Here is a 20,365-nt window from a genome sequence, read left to right as displayed (position 1 = left end):
ATAACAATATTAAACTGTAAAAACATATACATATCAATTAAAATAGTCTTTCAAATTATTGAAACATATCAAACATATCAAAATTATCAAAAGTCTAGCACCAACTGAGCTTTGTAAACATTGAACCAATTCCTTCTCTATTGTAGCCAGGTTTTAAGATTCTTTCTGAAGCTTAAGAGCGAGGGGGCTGTTCTGATTTCACTGGGGGTGGGGGTCCACAGCCACGGAGCCACCACCGAGAAGGCCCTGTCTCTCATCCCTGCCTGACTCTGTTATCTCCACTGGAGCTTTGTGAAAAAGAAAGTGCCACTTTACTCACATCTAAATGTGGTAAAATACATTCTGTGTTTCAAGACAAGATACTTCTGCAGTAATGTTTCCCCATTCATTCCAGCAATGATCTAGATTTTCCATGGAGCTGTGGAGCAGATCTTCTCTTCCTTTGCCCATTTTCTGTCTCAGTCTCTTGGGAAGAAGATCTTTAGGGCATAGGAAAGCTCAATCAACAGTGAATAATACCCTCACTGACATTCTTAGGATAAACATTTGTGCCTTATCCAGGTGTGCCTTTATGGAGCAAAATGTCTTCATACACACTCAGAGTCAGTTTTGTAGAAAGATTGCTCTTGTTTTCCTATCCTGGGAATACACAGCTTTTTGACATCCCATGCTAAATGCGGTTAAGCACACAAGTAGAAATTCCATACATAGTAAATAAATTAGTGTTCTTAAGTCAGAGAAGACAGCTATTCCTCTCTCTTTAGCACTGTAATTTCCTCTTTGTCTTCCCCCATAAATAGAAGCTGTATGCTTAAAAATGAGGACAGATATAATGATGATGATGATGATGATGATAATGATAATGATGATGATGCTTTATTTTTCTGTCCCGCCACCATCTCCCCGAAGGGACTCGGGGCGGCTAACATGAGGCCAGTCCCAAAACAGAAGCAAAATATAACGAATTAAAACCAATATCTATAACTGAGAAACAATAATACAACAATCAAATAAAATAAGCAGTTAAAATACAACATACAGTAAAAACACCTAATGACCATACAAAATGAGGTAATGTTACAAGCATCAACCACTATGAATAAAAAGGGGTTGGGCATATAAAACGTACACAATTTCAAGGCCATTTAATAAAGTGCATGGACAAGTGTCAGAGAGTTACCTGTGATAATGTGGGATAGGATAAATAGGAAGGGAAATAAAGTGCTAGGAGGCAGTGTGTCTATCATGTTAGTGATTGTTCAAATGCACATTTACCATTCATTCTGCTCTGAATAGTTGTTATGCAGGAGACATCAGCAAGATAAAATTTCCAGTTAACTTTAAAAATGCTTTATTCAAAAGTAGAGTAGAGTTTCTGGATATGAAGGGGAGGGGGGAGCTTTCTGTAAAAGTAAAGATTATGAATAAAGAATAAAGCTCAGGAAGAAAGACCTTTGTCATGCCATCCATTTCTTTAGAAGGACATATATTTCGTAGTAATAACAGGCTTTCTGTTTTATATATATATATATATATATATATATATATATATATATATATATATATATATAAATTTTCTTGTCAGCACATGGTTAGAAATCCTGGTTTGCATAGCATAAGATGGTCAGCTGACTAACCTCAATAGTGGATATGGTTTTGACTGAACATATATTAGAAATTTGAAAATGAGAATGTCTTTATTTTTTGAAGGGCTTGCTGGACTTGAAGAGTAGGTTTGACCGCTTCCTTCAAGAATCTTTTAATAATGACAGACTCTTTAAACAAACTATTGCGGGTGACTTTGAGTATTTCCTCAACCTCAACTCTAGATCTCCAGAGTATCTCTCATTATTTATTGATGACAAGCTTAAAAAAGGAGTCAAGGGAGTAAGTATACTTTTCAGTTACCTCTATGTGGATTTTTAGTAAAACAGTATTTAAACATGTATTTGTATATGCTGTATAATTTGTAAAATACAATTGAATAAACTAATTCTGTCATAAAATTACTTTGCAGCCACAAAAACCATACAATTATATATTTTTAAATGACAGAGAAATGGTTGGAAGAAGACAAACTGGTGTTTTTGCAGACTTCTAATGCGTAGTACTTTTTCAAGAAAATATAAAGATCTGTATACTACATATTGAGCCAGCTAATGATTACAAGTGTCCAAGCATTCATTTGTGGTCAGATTTAGGATTGTATGGGAAAAGTAATAAACTTTCATTGTGTCTATATCAGACACTACATCAAAGATAGTTACTTGTTTTCCTGAGAAGAGAATAGATCTATGGGAAATATCACTGCAGGGGTAGTAGTCACTGGTGAAAAGGCCAAAATAGTACAGTATTTCAGGACTGCATTGTTCCCGCTCATTTTATCCCATACAATTTGTCTCTCTCCATACCTCCCCTGCTTTTGACTCTACCTCATGCAAGGATTTTATGGGTTCAGTGAGCTGAAGGTTCCCTATCCAAGCAGATTGGGGTACTGGAAGAGCCTTGTCAGTTTGCAGTGAAGAGATTTGTCTTGTTCTTAATTGTTACAAAATAAACATCTGCACAAATATTTTACCTTTTTTCTTCATGTACAGACTGGATATGAATTAAGAAGCATCAGAAGTTGTTCCCCTAGTTTTTAAAAGACTATAAATTAGGGGCATGACATTTCATATTTCTGAAATCCTTTTTTTTTGTGTGTGTGAACATTTCATGGTGCAAATCTTACAACTATTGAAATAGCTACTCTAGAATCAACTCATTGTGTTCACACTTTAGATCAGAAAGGATGAGAAGGCTTTCGTGCCTTTAATCCTCTATCACACTTAGCCAGTGCAACATATTGAAAACTTAAGATCACCAAGTTGGAACGAATATTTCATTTTGAAACTTCATCTCCTTGACTGCTCCTTGAATTATTTTGGCAACAGAGATACAAAGTGCTGTCATTGCTGGTCCAGAACCTTTTACTTGTTGAGCCCATTATCTTTATTTCAGACTGATGTGGAGGACACACATTTCCTGAAAATGAAATACTTGGGCATTCGAGAAGACCCAATTTGTTCTCTGCCGACTCCCAAGAATAGATTTAGAAATTATATTACTTCAATTTTTAAAAGCGATATTGGGCATTTATGACATTAAAATGTCTTGCACTGAACTGAAAGTGTTAGTGGCAGTGAGAAATGTACTTGGTCTTTGATTAATTTGGTGATTCAGTGCAGTGTATCTTTGTAATGTAATAAAATTACATGAAGCTCTTTATAGCTTAGAATTGTGGTCATAGCGTAAGGTAAAAAGTAAATCAAAAAGTTCACATACACTCTTTTAGCATTTCTCCCTTGTTGCATAGAATGCCATGGGAATTTTATGAAAGATTTTTTGAAATACATTTCCTGTTGCAGTGATTTTGTTTGGATATGTAATAATGGCAAGCATTCATTGCTCTTATATAACAAATCCTTCTTTTCCTGTTCTTTCTAGCTTTCTGTCCCTCATATATATGAAAGTGCTTGTCTGTTATTGCTGAAACCTAAACTCTGAGCTGAACTGTAAAATTGGGCAAATAGTCTTTAGCCACTCATACGTCTTCTGTTACTTAGAGCAAGTGCTTGATGCTCTGATGTTACTTTATATGTAAAGATATTCTATGTTCTTATACTGTGAATTGCTGTTGTAACATAAGAAGTATTATGTAACTTTAATAACAAATGCAGAATGTTGGATGGAGGGAATTTGCACCTGGGTGGTGATTGGTACAGAGAGTGATGATGGGAGGTGCTGGCAGAAGAGTAAGGGACACTATAGGGAATATATAGCAAGCATTAAATCAGAGTAGTATTATCAGCTGTCACTCAGAAAATGTATGTGCTTTAATACACACTTTTTTCATAATATTGTTCATTCCTACTTAAAAAATTGAACAGTTAACTGGAACTAAAATGTATTTCAATACATCCATTCTGCTTCTAATTGGCATCTTAGTTTTTTTAAAGAATCTCTTTGCAGAACAATAGTGTCCGAAACACTGCTGTCTATAGTAAGATATAAATGTAGAGAGACATGCCCAAAGGTTTGGAGATACTTGGTGTATATAGAAGGGACTGTGGTGCTATCAGTGTTTAATCATGGGATTTTGTAGGCACAATTTGTAGCAACTGAGATTGGAGGTAATTCATATGACAGATCATTTTGTTTTTGTCCTTACAGTTAACTGAGCAAGAGGTAGAGACTATATTGGACAAGGCAATGGTTCTGTTTAGGTTTATGCAAGAAAAAGATGTATTTGAGCGATACTATAAACAGCACTTGGCAAGGAGGCTTCTGACCAACAAGAGTGTTTCAGATGACTCAGAGAAAAATATGATTTCTAAGTTAAAGGTAAGGACAGATCCCTTTTACTTAATAATAATTTTACTTCTTGTTTCTGGTTTCAAAGCAATATTGAGTTGGTATACTTATAGCTACAGTAGATCATTGCAATTATTTTTGGATTTGTTGGTGTATTTCAGTTATCTGTTAGATTTGGAAATGCTAAAACATTATGTTTCTAAATACTAAAATGACTATTTTTTCATTCTCAAATGAATTGTTTAATATGGTCAGTCAACAACATTTTAAAATCAAAAGCTGTAACACCTTCAACTAACAGCTTTTCTGTCAGACATGTTCCCCTGAAATTGGGACAGAAAGCTTGCAGAAGAGGAATAGTAGTATAAATCAGATTATTCCTTCCTGTCTAGAAACCCCTGGTAAAATGGAAAAATACCTTCCTCTGCTATAGGATGCAGTTTTCCCTCTTGTCCTCTGGGCACATTATTTGGTTTATTATTTGTTATTAGAAGGAAGACTATGGCTGTAAGAAGTGGATGAATGTGGCTTTTTATCTTGACAGATCCCACAAAGGAACTGTCTGAAAGGAAAGGCTCCCATCCTATTTTTCAAGGAATGAACCCTTTTCTCACTCATAGCATATGCTTGTTTGGATAATATTGCTAGACAGAAATGGTTTCAAGCTGTATCAACTGATAAAACTAGTTAAGAGAATATATATTTTTATCTTGTTGGAAACATTTGGAAAAAGGTTGTAGTGACTGGTTCTTCTACTGTCCTGGTATCCATTTGTTAACTTTCCTTCTGTTGATTTACAGATTAGTGCAAATTTTGATGCATATTAGCATAACATTTATGATGTTCAGTGTTGTTGTACTGACACTTGGCAAGAAAATGTATTACTTTTTTCGTAACTTGAAATTAAGGGGGGGATACACAAATATCCTCTATATCCAGATAACTGACGCGAGGGTGCTACATACAATGTAAGGTTGCATGTCATAAATAATGACATTCCTTTTTACAGACTGAATGTGGATGTCAGTTCACATCAAAACTGGAAGGAATGTTCAGGGACATGAGCATCTCAAATACAACAATGGATGAATTTAGGCAACATCTACAGACAACAGGGGTAAGAAATGAATTGTTGGTTTGTTCTCTTACTTGCATCTGAATGCCGATTTCCCACCTTTCTGTTCTGTCTTCTAATCATATGCATTTCAAAAATGGTTGTGAAACAACTTGATTTTGAAAAATCATTGCATTTTAGTTTTATTTTTTTATAATTGTGTGTCACTTTTTTGCATGCTAACATTCAAATCGGATTCAGAAGAAAAATACAAAACAATAGCATTGAGTAATATTTTTAGATGAAAATTAACTCAGCATCTCAGAGTAAAGAACCCACAGCAACCGTGGTATTAACCAAATTAACTTTCTCCAAAGAAGCTGGACAGACTGTGATTCCTAGAGGGTACCAATGTTTGTATGTTATATGTGCACCCTAGAGTGCCTTGTAAGGTGCCCCAAGTCCCTTCGGGGAGATGGTGATGAAATATAAATAAAGATGATGATGATTATTATTATCATTATTATTTTCGATTAAGTCTCCTTGAGGATCGAATTCTACAACTGGTATGACTAGAGGGAAACTATAACCCTGCTGAATAGCTTTCTTACTTCAGCTGATGATAGCACCCAGAGAACATGAAGATAATAACTGTGGGCTAGGTTTAGGGAGTGGCATCTGATTATTCAGGTACCTTTCAGAGCTTTGAAACTGAAAACCAGTACTTTGAATTTGCTTAAGAATAAAGTCAAAATCAGTACAGTTCCTTATGAGTTTACTTAATACATTCACAATGCTAGCCTTGGTGCCTTGGTTTGTACGAGTTGAAATTTTCAAAGGCTGACATGCATAAAACGTTATCTGATTTAATATAATACTGTTTTTAACTTTCACTTAGATACACTCATAATTTAGACACTTGTACAGTCACACAGCTTCACTTAGAGGTTAAGGGGTAAAGTGTGATCTTATAATAATTGCTACAAATTGGTTGTATTAGTAATAAGAAATTTAAGGGAAATTAAGTTCGTCAGTTATGTTTTAGAGCACTCTGCAATCTAAATTTTCTGAGCATTTTACAGAACTGTAAAATCACAGTAAAATATGCATGAATTAAAATATGCAGCAGGGAATGAAACAGCATGCCACAAACTAAAACCACCTATAAAGAAAAGACAGCAGAGGATTACAAGTGCTGAAATAGGTATTTTAAACACCACAGGAAAGAAACGGTGTTCTGGCACTAGAAAAACTGTTTCGAAAGTATCAGGTGGAGTCCCTGGGAAAGGCATTCCACAAGCAAGGGGTCCCTATTGAAAAGGCCCACTCCATTGTATCCATCCCCTCTTCCATTTAACAAAGACACCTGGAGGAACACCTTGGATGATGATCTTAGAATCTGAGTAGACGCTGCTTTGGACTTTTACATTTAAAACAGCACTTCTAATTGGGCCTGGAACCAGATTGGTAGCCAGCGCAGATGGCACATCACAAAGGTGGAATGATTGTATCAGCCAGTCTAGTCTCACTTAACAGCCTATCTGCCTTGTAGGCTAACTGAAATATTGTTTTGAAAGAAAACTTTGTACATAGCACATTGTCATAATCCAAAGGGAATGTGAATAACTGTCACCAGCCTATGTCAAGGTTGTAATTAAACATACTTCATTCCAATTACAACCCTCCAGAGAATCCTGTGTTCTTATTCCCTTGTCTCCTTGACTTGGAAGTGAGTAACTTTCTGCACCTGGTCCTTCTTTGTGATGTAGCCAATTTTCAGCTTCCTTCTGTTCAATCAGAGACCCTTTGGAGGGGGGGGTGTATTAAATCATTGCAGCAGGGATAGATAAGGAGAAAAATATCTGGGGACAAGTAATATAAAAAAAAGTGGTACCACATGGTAACATATTTGAATGCAGTACAGAAATATTCAGATTACAGTCATAAATTGCATGATAGTAAAGAGTAAAATTGACACGGGAAAAGGGAAACCTTGCTTTGGAGGGTGATACCATCAAGGAGGCAGATCAACCTAAGAAAAATAAAATTATCCAAAGTCAAGGGAAGACTTGAGGAACAGTTGAGAGAGTAAAGGAGAAATGAGTAGATACTTATGTTTCTTTTACAGAGGTTTTTTTTTCTTGTGCTGCTGATCAGAGCAGTCAGATTGTGAGAGTAAATGGTTCATTTGGTAGCTGGGTAAATAAATTATTAGTTCAGAAAAGGAATATGTTAATGGTAGAAGCTACAGAATTAAAGGAATGAGCAGAAATTGCAATATTAATTGACTGCATATCACAGAAGAAGGCAAGACACAGAGCGTTTATGGAGTGCAGGTTTCCTTCAACAATCTTACTGGGATAATTCCACAGCAGAGAGATTGCACAACCAGGTTTGTTCCTGGTGATAGCAGGGATAACACAGTATCCCACTATGAGTCAACCCAGTTTTAAGATCAAAGAACTGGGTGGAAACGGCTAAGTCAAGACCTACAGCAGTGTGAGAACATAGGAACAGAAGCCAAATACGAGTCCGAAAATATGATAGTGAGTTGTAGTTGAATGTATGAAAGCAAGACAGATATGCATAATACAGCAAAGATATTAAATAAACTTCAAGGGAGAAGAGAATGAGGAAGGTTAGAGGCTGCATTGCTGAGCATTTGGAAAGAAAATGTCCAACATGTCTCCTGCAGCACTATTTAGAGTGTGGCGTGTTATGGGAAAAAATGATCTGAAAAATTGGCAGTGTCAGACATGGGGTTTTGATAAGGTTTTGGTTTGGGCAAGGAGTTTGAGAGAAGTGAAAGGAGTTCACATTTTGAAAGCTAGGATAGTGGCTGCAGAGGCGGGGAAGTGGCAAGAAAGCAAATTGGGATAAAAATAATGAAGGACAGATTAGTGCTATGAAGATAGAAGAAACCATCAAAAGTCTGAAAAATATTGAGAATAAGAAAGACTGGAAGATTTTTTAAAAAACCCAAAAACCCTGAACTCTGAAACCAAATGCCATGTACGGATTAACACCAACTTCTAATATAATAATAATAAAACTTTATTTCTAAACCACCCTCTCTCCCCAAAGGGATTTAGGGCGGTTAATATACTTATAAACGGCAAACATTAAATGCCACAATTTCTTCATGAATATCAAAAGTATAAATTGACAATAACATATTATAATAAAAATTCCACATTAGAAAAATAATAAATTTAAACATGACAGTCAGTAAAAACATTATTGCACAGAACGAGGTATAGCTGGACCAATTTAAGTGACCAAGTTGCTGAAAATGTTCAATCCTTGTTCTAGTTTCACTTAGACCATAGCTGCTATGGAGTGGCAGTTATGTTAGTCCTCCTCCTCTCCGTATGCATAGATGTGTCTTTAACTGTTTCTTAAAGGAGAGGAGGGTGGGGGCTATTTTAATTTCTTTAGAGAGGGAATTCCAGAGGAAGGGGGCAATCATGGAGAAGGCCCCCTCTTTTGTTTTCACCAGCCACACTGGGACCGAAAGCAGGGCCTCCTCCGCTGACCAAAGTGCCCAAGATGGTCTATACAGGGAGATGTGATTTGACAAATAGCCTGGACCTAAGGCCCATGACTTCTAAGACCACAAGAAAATTGACTTTAACTGACTATAAATGAAACTATCCCTGGATTCCAGGCATGACTTTGAACTTTTTATTCTATTGTGAATAGAAAAAGAAGAGATACAATCTCAGTCAGAAAAATATTTTTCGCAGTGTTCCTGTGTTTTCATTGTACAAGGCAAAAAGTATCTTCTGCTTTCAGAAATTCACTTTTTGGCTTCTGGGCTCTTCATAAGAACACAATACATGTAGCTTTGTTGTTGTTTATTCGTTCAGTCACTTCTGACTTTGTGACTTCATGGACTAGCCCACGTCAGAGGTCCCTGTCGGCCATCTCCACCCCCAGCTCCTTCAAGGTCAAGCTAGTTATTCCAAGGATACCATCCATCCATCTTGCCCTTGGTCAGTCCCTCTTCCTTTTTCCTTAGCATCATTCTCTTCTCCAAGCTTTCCTGTCTTCTCATTATGTGGCCAAAATACTTCATCTTTGCCTCTAATATCCTTCCCTCCAGTGAGCAGTTGGGCATTATTTCCTGGCGTATGGACTGGTTGGATCTTCTTGCGGTCCAAGGTGCTCTCAGAATTTTCCTCCAACACCACAGTCTATCTTCCTTAGCTCAGCCTTCCTTATGATCCAGCTCCCGCATCCATGTGGAATACCATTGCTTTAACTATGTGGACCTTTGTTGCCAGTGTGATATATCTACCCTTCACTATTTTATCGAGATTGGTCATTACTCTCCTCCCAAGAAGCAGACATCTTCTGATCACAACCAGATACAGTGAAGACATCTGCCCTTGTGCTTTGCTACTCTGCTGCTGAGTACGCATGCCCAGTGTGGAACACATCTCACCACGTTAAAACAGTGAATGTGGCTCTTAATGAGACATGCCGCATTATCACAGGATGTCTACGCCCATACCACTGGAGAAATTATACTGTTTAGCCGGAATTGCACCACCTTACATCCACCAGGAAGTAGCAGCCAACAATGAAAGGGCTAAGGCAGTGTCATCACCTGCCCATCCCCTGTTCCTATATCAGCCAGCACACCAACGCCTTAAATCAAGAAATAGCTTTCTAAGATCTACAGATATACTCCAAAAGTGTCAGGTTAAAACCCTGGAACCTCAATCCATGGCTGAGACCACATGAGAGACTCCCTCCTGGGCATACAGAAGACTGGGTGGGATGGAAGGCACTGAACAGACTGCACTCTGGCACCACAAGGTGCAGAGCCAATCTTCATAAATGAGACTATAAAGGAGAGCCCGCGACAGATCACTTACTACAATGCTATCTGAACCCGGCCACATGCACAATGGAGGACCTTCTTGCAGTGACACTAGAGGCACTCCAAGTGCCCAGATTCTGGTCAAAGGACGTTTAGTATAATGCAGAGTTTTTAACTTTGTTTGTGTTTCTAAATACGTTACAACTTTACCCTTGGTTTTGCTTCTGATACGATACGATAAATGGCCAGCAGATGGCACACACCACTTTTTGTAAAGGGAAATAATGAAATAATTAAGTGTCTTCCAGTATTTTGTGGAGTACCATATTGCAATATGTCTTGTAATGTATGTTCTTAAAATTTTAATTAAGTCATTAGAACGACAGGTCAGGATTCTGTACATCTTCGTCTTAAATTTGATAAATCCCTCGTTTTTACCTCTTACCCATTGTTGTTGTCTGCCTTCAAAAAGTTTCTAATTTGTCGTGATCCTATTGTAGGGTTTTCTTTGTAAGATCTATTCAGGTCAGATTTGTCCTTGCCTTGAACCACTTCCCCATCCTAACCTCACCCATAGAGGACATTAGTTTGGATGGCAGAATAAATGTGATCTTGTATAATGGGGCAACTGAAGTGCATATTTTGATTGGAGGGAATCGTCGTAAGGGAAGGCTTGAACACACCTCCCCCAGCAGCTTGGGTTTGAATGATGCAGCTGCCTTTGCAATGTATTTCTACAGAAACAAGATGCTGTTCGAATCTTCTGTCTCATCTAAATTGGCTATGAGTAAATGAAGATTTTGTAATGTGTCAAAATGAATATTCAAATTGTTTCTTCTTCATATCATAACTTACTCTATAGCAAAACATAAAGAGTGCCATCTGTTCTTTGGGAAACTTATAAAACATCTGATAGTATTGTTTGTGGCAAATTGTTTCAGTGTAAGATTAGAGCTAGAATGCTTTTTTACAATTTTTTATAAAACATAGCCTGCTTGAAGTCATACAAGTAGAGTAAGATTATAAATAGCGCTATTCATCTGGGCTAGTATTCTATTTCCAGCTTTACCCACTAGATCAGAGCTTTCCAAACTGTTTCACGACACATTACTGTGTCAGCTGCAGTGTGTAGGTGTGGCGAACAAAGATAATGAGAAGCTTCTTGAGTCTATATGAAATAAGCAATAAATCCTATATTTTAAAGAATGTAAATGAAAATTAACTCAGCATCTCAAGAGTTTTCATGAGATGTGTTGTATTCCATGTATTTTTTCTTACAATATATGTATGTATCTCTGTCTCTTATGCGGGGTTCGTTTAATCTCTGGATAAGTAAAATTGAATATATTTGTCACGAAATGATGCATATCTAAAAAGTGTGTCAACAATAATACGTTTATTTTTATATGCTGCCCCATCTCCCCGAAGGGACTTGGGGCGGCTCACATTTCACAATATGAAATGTTTGGAAAGCTCTGTACTAGATGCTTCTAAAAATACTAGGCTACCTTTGTTTCTCCAGCATATAAACTTCAAAGACAAATACCGTATATACTCTAGTATAAGCCGACCCAAATATAAGCCGAGGCACCCAATTTTACCACAAAAAACTGGGAAAACTTATTGACTCAAGTATAAGCCGAGGGTGGGAAAAGCAGCAGCTACTGGTAAATTTCAAAATAAAAATAGATACCAATAAAATTACGTTAATTGAGGCATCAGTGGGGTAAATGTTTTTGAATATTTACTGTATTTCAAAGAAAAACAGTAAGCTAACTCTGTAAGTGCATAAGTAGGGTCAACAAAAACAATATGATAGCAACAATAACTTTATAATCATCATCATTATCATCATCAACAACAATAACAACAACATCCTTTGTATCCTGCTCTATCTCCCCGTGAGGACTCAGGTCGGCTTCCAACATAGTAACAGGCAAACATTCAGTGCCTATAGAATCAATGCAGAGCTAGATATAGCTCTACAATTATATATACTAATTTCACATTTGCATTTCCCCCCCCCCCCCCGAAAAGTTTGCAAATCCTCTCTATATATATGTGCATTTACCTTCTGCAAGCACTATATATTTATGCTTATATCTGTCTAGACATCTCTCTCTCTAAATGTGTGTGTGTGCATATTTGCAAGCTCCATATATCTATATTAATATATATCTATTTAGACATCTCTATATAGATAATTATATCTATATAGGACTTGCAGAGACTTGCAAACATGTGAGGGGAAATTCATATATAAAATTAATATGTACAGATATACAGGTACAGGGAAATCTATAGATATCTATATGTATTTAGGATTTGCAAAGACCTGCAAACATATGAGGGGAAATTCATTTATTAAATTAATGTATTTGTAGCAGGAAATCTATATATTATTTACAAGCTTTGGGGCATGCATTTGCCCAAGGAAGAAATGCAAGCAAAGCCCCTCTAAAACTACTTTGGCCTCTTTTCTCCTGCCCTTTCCCACCTCTTTTCTTTCTCACTTTTTCAAACTCTAAAAGTAGCCAGAAAGGGCTTTTTAAAGCTTCCCTCCCTTCCCCAAAAAAACCCACCCCATTTTTGTTTCCTTAGGAATAAAAAGAAATACACACTTTCTGTTGCTCTCCTTTCCCTCCTTCCCTCCCTTTTGTCTCAAACATTCTTGCAATAATAGTAATAATAATAATAAATCCTGCAAATTTGCAAGAGTCTCTCTTTTTCTTCCCCTTGCATCATGCAATCTTTTTCTTCTTCCTGGCTTGCAAGAGGCTCTCACTCACTCTCCTTTCGCTTTTGAAAACATTCTCTTCTTCTTCTCTCTCTCTCTCTCTCTCTCTCTCTCTCTCTCTCTCTCTCTCTCTCTCTCTCAAAAAATAAGATAACTCCCGCCTGGGAGGAGAAGCGGAGAAGGGAGGTTTTGGAAAAGAAAACATGCTGTGGCCTCCAGGCTCCACTGCCTGGCTTGACCTTGACCCGATTATAAGCCGGGGAGGCTTTTTCAGCTCATAAATAAGGGCTGAAAAACTTGGCTTATCTTCGAGTATATACGGTACTAGCAACACCTGCACCTGTATATTCCATTTAACTGTAATTCCTAGTGTGTTTTGATACAGTTCAGCTTGAGTCCATATACTGTTGCCAGCATTTGTGGTCATCTCTAGAATTAGATTAATGTAAAAAAAAAAAAGCAAGTAAATGCTAAACAGAAAAGACACTTAAAACTGTTTGAGAGCATTTAAACATGCATGTTAAGACAATTTCAAAAGCTTAGTAAATTTTTAAAAGAAATCAAAGTTTAGTAACTTACAAACACTGGAGGTCACTGGATGCAGAACATAACTACAGTACCTTTATGGAAAAACACAAATATTGGCTTAATTTTTTTCTTACATATAGCTGTCTGACACTTTCATGTTTAGGAATTTTGGCAGGAAATTGATATAATGCACAGAAGAGTAATAATTTTTCTCGACTTAAATAATCCCACCTACCCTACTATCATTAGCATTAGATATATTAAAGTTTGCATCATTTTTCCCGCAATTCCAGGATAGCTAGAGATGATCAGGTTGATTCCTAGGGCCACTTCATAGAATCATAGAACCAAGGGTCATCCAGCCCAACCACCAGCCATGCAGGAAAACACAATCAAATACCCCCAACACACGTTGCATCTTTTTTTGTAATTAAAACTTTGTAATGTCTATAATTTACACAGTAAGCTGTGCATTTCCTGGAATGTAGAAGATGGGAGGCTGAAGAATTCAATTGTACAATGTATGTTTGTCTTATTTTTTGCAGGTCTCATTAGGTGGTGTTGATTTGACAGTGCGGGTTCTCACAACGGGCTACTGGCCCACTCAGTCAGCCACACCAAAGTGCAACATTCCCCCAGCCCCCAGACATGCGTTTGAAATATTTAGAAGGTAAGAAATGATTACTATTTCGTGTGCAAGAATAAAGTCAGCCACAAGATATACATTTAAATGATCACATGTTGTTTAAAAGGTTTGCTGTCAAAAAGTCATTAAATGTCTTGAATTTTGTAGATTTTATTTAGCCAAACACAGTGGACGGCAACTGACACTCCAGCATCACATGGGCTCTGCAGATCTCAACGCCACTTTTTACGGTCCTGTTAAAAAGGTAAGTGCTTTACCTTGCACTGTAGGAGAAATGAATTCAGTTTGTATTTTATTATGAATCTGTCTAATTCATATTTCTCAAACTAATCAATGTCCCGAATGCAGCTTCTCCTTTGGAATTTGCATTTCTATTAATTGTGCAATCAAGGTCACAAACATTCATAGAGATCAGTGGCCTGAAAATGTATATTGGAGGGTCACCATATTAAGGAAATTTCCAGAAATGAATACATTAGTCAGAACTATACAGATTGCATATACAGTAGAGTCTCACTTATCCAACATTCGCTTATCCAACGTTCTGGATTATCCAATGCATTTTTGTAGTCAATGTTTACGATACATCGTGATATTTTGGTGCTAAATTTCTAAATACAGTAATTACTATGTAGCATTACTGCGTATTAAACTACTTTTTCTGTCATATTTGTTGTATAACATGATGTTTTGGTGTTTAATTTGTAAAATCATAACCTAATTTGGTGTTTAATAGGCTTCTCCTTAATCTCTCCTTATTATCCAACATATTCGCTTATCCAACTTTCTGCCGGCCCGTTTATGTTGGATAAGTGAGACTCTACTGTATTAAGGGAATTGTGCAAGTTGGTTCAAAGATTAAAATAAAACAGAACTGAAGCAGAAATAACACAAAACAAACCCAGTACTGGAAAAAGTATGCAAAACAAAAATATTGTCTTTATTCATCTTTATCTGTAAATTCTGAACTTTTGAATTATGCCTTCATTTTTTGTAAACATCAAAACAATTTATCCGCAAGTATATTTCTATCTTTCACATTAACAACCTTGCCTATCAGTTTTAACATTTATTGAAGATCTTAGAAGGAAATTGATTTACCAAGGTATGCAGTTCTATAGATTTGAGTATTGCTTTGCACTGTGCTGTAATACAAAGGTTTGAAACCTTCTTGTCTGTTATTTCACCTCTTGTTAAGATTTGGGATTTGTGTGAAGTTCTAACTTCTCTTTCTTACACTATATCACTGTACAATCGTATTGAAGATTGAAATATTACACTCTATATACAATAGTTCAGGACTTTTTTCTATATCTCTGTCAATTTGTCTTCATACATTCAGAGGGCATTATGTCATATACAACAGTGATAAGCTATTAAGAAGCATTCAGGTTTAAAATCTGTTTTGCTTTTAAAACAAGATTGAAACTCTGAAGGAATAAAATTAAGATAAATATCTCTAAATGAAGATCATTGTTTTGAATTTTCAAGTAGATGAGTCATATACAAACTCAAAATGTTACAGTATATACATAGAAAGCATAATTGAGGAGCAAAACATAATGTTCCTAGAATAATTTTTGCCTTTTAAAAATTAAAACAGGAAGACGGCTCAGAAGTTGGTGTAGGAGGTGCCCAAGTAACGGGCTCTAACACACGGAAGCACATATTGCAAGTTTCCACTTTCCAGATGACGATACTAATGCTCTTTAACAACAGAGAAAAATACACTTTTGAGGTATGAGCTGTGGCTTTTTGTGCTACCTGTAAAATTACAGATATCAGTATTCATTTTCCTGCATAGTACAAGAAAGCCATATTCTTTCTTTTGTAAGCATTTATATAGGAATTTTTTTCACAGACTGTATAAGGCAAGTCTGTTGATGCTTACTATGAATGAATTAGTTTTCTGTGCATGAAGCAAACATTCCCATTTTTTAAATTTGTCTTGAATTCTGTTTTAAGACTTTTTATGCTTCAGATATTTTGTCTCATGGAAGGAAAGATTTATGTACAGCGAGCCCTCCACATTCTCTGGAATTAGGAATTAGGCAAAAGTGAAAACCTTACAAATAGAAATTCCTCTATCAAAAGTTGACCAAAGGATCAAACTGGAGGACCTAGAGAATCCTAGAGCAGTGGTTCTCAACTTGTGGATCCCCAGATGTTTTGGCCTTCAATTCCCAGAAATCCTAGCAGCTGGTAAATTGGCTGGGATTTCAGGGAGTTGTAGGCCAAAACACCTGGGGACTCACAGGTTAAGAACCACTGTCCTAGAGAGCACTTTTAATCAAACCCACAAATGTAGAGGGCTGACAGTAGTCAATGTATATAAATGCTTAATGTTAAAATGTAATGAAATAATCTTAGCTGAAATTGGAATGTTTTAAGTCAAAACAAATGCTTTTATTTGCACTTGTTCGTGTTAAGGAAAAATGTTTTCATGGTGCATACTATACTTTTCCCCCTAAGAATATTCACTTTTGCTTGCTATATAAAATGAATGCGAAATTGGGATTATGAGATCATGTGTATGACATAGTAAAGTATAAAATATGTTTTTAAATGGCATCATATATGATAAAAATGGCTTTGGAATTAAATAGGAATAAATGTTTAAACAGGCTCGCTGAGTTCCTGTGTTACCCAACTATTATGACTGTACAGAATTTCACATCCTCCAACTCACCTTAACAGCCAGCAGCCTCACCGAGTGATGGAGATTTATCTGTTCTGCTGCTGATTAGGAATAAGCAAAATGTATCCAGCTCCTCCAGTCAACAAGCAAAGCTGCAGTGATCAGAAGGAGAACCTCTGTCTCAGTTCCTCATTGTAGCCTTGCTTTCTGGTAGAAGGGGCTTGAAATGTCAACCTACTATACTCCAGTCAGCAGCAGCAGATGAGACCTCTACGGCCTGGTAATGTTGTGGCTATTAAGGCAAGTTTTGGGGCTGCATTTAAAATCATGACAATAGTGACACAATAGGTGTGCAAAACGGCACAGAATCCATTATGTTTTCTTTTGAATTTCAGTTCCCCTCCTTTCCATCCTATTCTGTTTTTGTGATTTAATTTTTTACAGAAATGGAATTCAGGGTTCTGAATTACGAATCTGAACGCCCCCACCTCCTAATCTCCCAGAGTCTTCCCGAAAATAGAAGGGGCAGGCACCCAAAATTCGAAATGAAAACATAACAGATTCGCACACTTCTAAGACAATATTAGAAAAACAAGGCTGTTTTGGATTTGTAACTCTAGATTATAAGTCCAATACAGGATGCCAGCCAACATCAAGAGTCAGTTTAATTTTATTGTAACTATGAGTTAATGGCTTTGAACTTATTTGAGTAATGGAGCAAGATGTCTTTAAAGCAGTTGAGAATTCAGTTTTCCCAAAAATTTCCTTTTCATTATAAAAATCTATTGTTCCATTTCATATAGGAAATACAGCAGGAGACAGATATCCCTGAAAGAGAACTTGTACGAGCACTACAGTCCCTCGCATGCGGAAAGCCAACACAACGGGTTCTCACAAAAGAGCCGAAATCAAAAGAAATAGAAAACGGACATATATTTACAGTGAATGATCAATTCACATCTAAACTCCACAGAGTGAAGATCCAAACAGGTATGTCCATTTTCATGCTAATGTAGCATGTTTAGATCCTCTACCCTCCTGATTACCATTTTTCTACCACTGCCTTTTTTCATCACCACATAATTACTGTCTTCTAGCATCTTCTCTACTGCTTTTTAAGGAGCCCTTGGTGGCACAATGAGTTAAACTCTTGTGCAGGCAGGACTGCTGACCGAAAGGTCGGTGGTTTGAATCCGGGGAATAGGGGTAGTCTGTCAGCTCTAGCTCCCCATGCAGGGACATGAGAGAAACCTCCCACAGGAAAATAAAACATCAAAACATCCGGGCGTCCCCTGGGCAACGTCCTTGGAGATGGCCAATTCTCTTACACAATAAGCGACTTGCAGTTTCTCCTGACACGAAAAAAACCCTAACTGTAATGTCTTCCCCTCTCTCTCTCTCTCTCTCTCTCTCTCTCTCTCTCTCTCTCTCTCTCCCTCCCTCCCTCCCTCCCTCCCTCCCTCCCTCCCTCCCTCCCTCTTTCCCTCTTTCCCTCTCTCTATTGGTGCCTCTCTGGGTTCTTCATTGGCCTTAAAGATAGATAGATAGATAGATAGATAGATAGATAGATAGATAGATAGATAGATATTGCCTTTCGCTTTCTTTGTAATTTATGCCCCTGAATAATCTCATCAAGTGCTGTAGTTTTCAGGCGCATTTCTAACCTGATGACCCATATTTCTTTCATTCTACTTCAGGACAGTCTCCTGTTCTGGGTTTCACATTTCTAACTGCCTCTGATGTTGTCATTTCAAGATAGAATGTGTCTAAAGATAGTTTTCTCGCCCCCATTTTATCCATCAGTGGTGATGCTTGTTTTTAGTATTTCATTTATATAGTAATGATGGTAGTATATTGTATTCTGTGTTTTAATTGTAATTGAATTATTTAATTGTTTATTTTATTTTATTGTTGACACTGTTTTTAGTTATTAATACTTTTCTTAGCTTGTTATGTTTTGTCTCTGTTTTGGACTTGGCCCCATGCTAGCCGCCCCGAATCCCTTCGGGGAGATGGGGGCGGGATAGAAAAATAAAGTATTATTATTTTATTATTATTTTAGTTCTCTACCGTCATTCCCACTTCTCCAGCCATGCTGTTCTTATTTATTAGCAATGCTAATAGTCTGCCTTGTTGCATTATATCACTTGTTTGTTTTTTTAATTTTCAACCAAGTAAGATGTGGGGATGGATGGATAGATGAGAGATGTGACTAAATGTACTGAGTTCTTTCTTTGTAAATATGCCTTGAAATTGCAGAAGAAGGATGAGGTGGTGTAGCTGAACGTTTACTTTTTTTTTCAATTAACTCTTTAGGAGACTTCATTTTTGGGATCTTTCTCTTGTTCTTTCAGTTGCTGCCAAACAAGGAGAATCGGACCCAGAAAGAAAAGAAACGAGACAGAAAGTAGATGATGACAGAAAACATGAGATAGAGGCTGCTATAGTGCGGATAATGAAATCTAGGAAGAAGATGCAGCATAATGTGCTAGTAGCAGAGGTAATCTTACTAGTCAAGTAGAATTGGAGAATGAATTACATTTTCCATTGGGATTGTTTCTTCAAAAGCCATTGGCAAATTACAGTACCTTTTAATAGTCATTTCTTATTTTCCAAAGACCCTGGATGCTGTAAAGCTGGCTGGCATTGATAGTTGGTGCTTGTTAAAAGATTTTGCTAAATCATAAAGGCCTATGTGAAAATACAGATAGTTGAAAGGCCCGCTGCATTCCTTTTAATTGCTCCAAAGCCATCATTCAGTCTAATGTATACATTCTTCATTTTGTTCCAGGTAACTCAGCAATTGAAGGCACGATTCCTCCCAAGTCCCGTTGTTATTAAAAAACGTATTGAAGGACTTATTGAACGAGAATATTTGGCACGAACACCTGAGGACCGCAAAGTATACACTTACGTAGCATAAAATGTGTTTCGCAAATATGATTTATTCTTGGACTATACTCTTCGCATGAACTGGGAAGTTCTTTTAAATCATTTAATATTAAGATGACCATCTCTTCTATTAAATTACAATACATGTTCTAGACCATTCAGATCAAGCCTTTACACCTTCGGAGAGTTTCTCAACATCAAAATGATTGAGCTTCAAGCTTCTCAGCGTTTATCCCTGTAGAGATCATCCTTACAGTTCCTCGGGAAAATGTGAATGTGCCGCGTTTTTGTTTTCAATACTGTATGAAAACAGGAAAAAAATAAAAACAAATTTAGAAAATACAGCTCATTACAAAATAAAATTGTTGCAATTTCATTTCCCCGAATCATCAGTGTTGATGTAAATGTGTTTTCTGTAGTGTTGCTTAGCACTTTGCACATTGTATACGTTTGGGTTACAACAAAAACACAGCTGGCAAGACTGAATTTCCAAAAATATTGCTCTGCTTTGAACATTACTTAATGATCCATGTTTGATTTAATCTTTGGTAAATTTATAAAGACCTGAGAACACAATTTTAGCATGCTTTACTTCTCCACCTGCATTTATTCATATTAATAATATGATCAGGAATCTTGTTTTGGGCACAGTTATGGGCTGTATTATTTGGCCTTCCCTTTTGTCATTT

General features: G+C 36.8%; 1 protein-coding gene across 2 annotated transcripts in view; it reads left to right on the top strand.

Moving 5' to 3' along the window:
• The window catches only part of cul3 (cullin 3), a 73,475-nt gene extending 53,423 nt beyond the window's left edge, over positions 1 to 20,052 (top strand). For both annotated transcript variants that reach the window (XM_003218263.4, XM_062976579.1), the window contains exons 8-16: positions 1,711 to 1,887; positions 4,213 to 4,383; positions 5,363 to 5,470; positions 14,046 to 14,170; positions 14,294 to 14,390; positions 15,750 to 15,884; positions 17,588 to 17,774; positions 19,139 to 19,284; positions 19,576 to 20,052. In XM_003218263.4, coding sequence (XP_003218311.1) covers positions 1,711 to 1,887; positions 4,213 to 4,383; positions 5,363 to 5,470; positions 14,046 to 14,170; positions 14,294 to 14,390; positions 15,750 to 15,884; positions 17,588 to 17,774; positions 19,139 to 19,284; positions 19,576 to 19,707 — 1,278 coding nt within the window. In that variant the 3' untranslated portion in view covers positions 19,708 to 20,052. The remainder of the gene's footprint in view (positions 1 to 1,710; positions 1,888 to 4,212; positions 4,384 to 5,362; positions 5,471 to 14,045; positions 14,171 to 14,293; positions 14,391 to 15,749; positions 15,885 to 17,587; positions 17,775 to 19,138; positions 19,285 to 19,575) is intronic.
• Positions 20,053 to 20,365: the final 313 nt, after the last annotated feature.

The sequence above is a fragment of the Anolis carolinensis genome, chromosome 3, assembly GCF_035594765.1.
Source record: "Anolis carolinensis isolate JA03-04 chromosome 3, rAnoCar3.1.pri, whole genome shotgun sequence".
NCBI classification, from domain to species: Eukaryota; Metazoa; Chordata; class Lepidosauria; order Squamata; family Dactyloidae; genus Anolis; species Anolis carolinensis.
The sequence above is the reverse complement of the archived record's forward strand: the minus strand, read 5'-3'. Positions and strand labels throughout refer to the sequence as shown.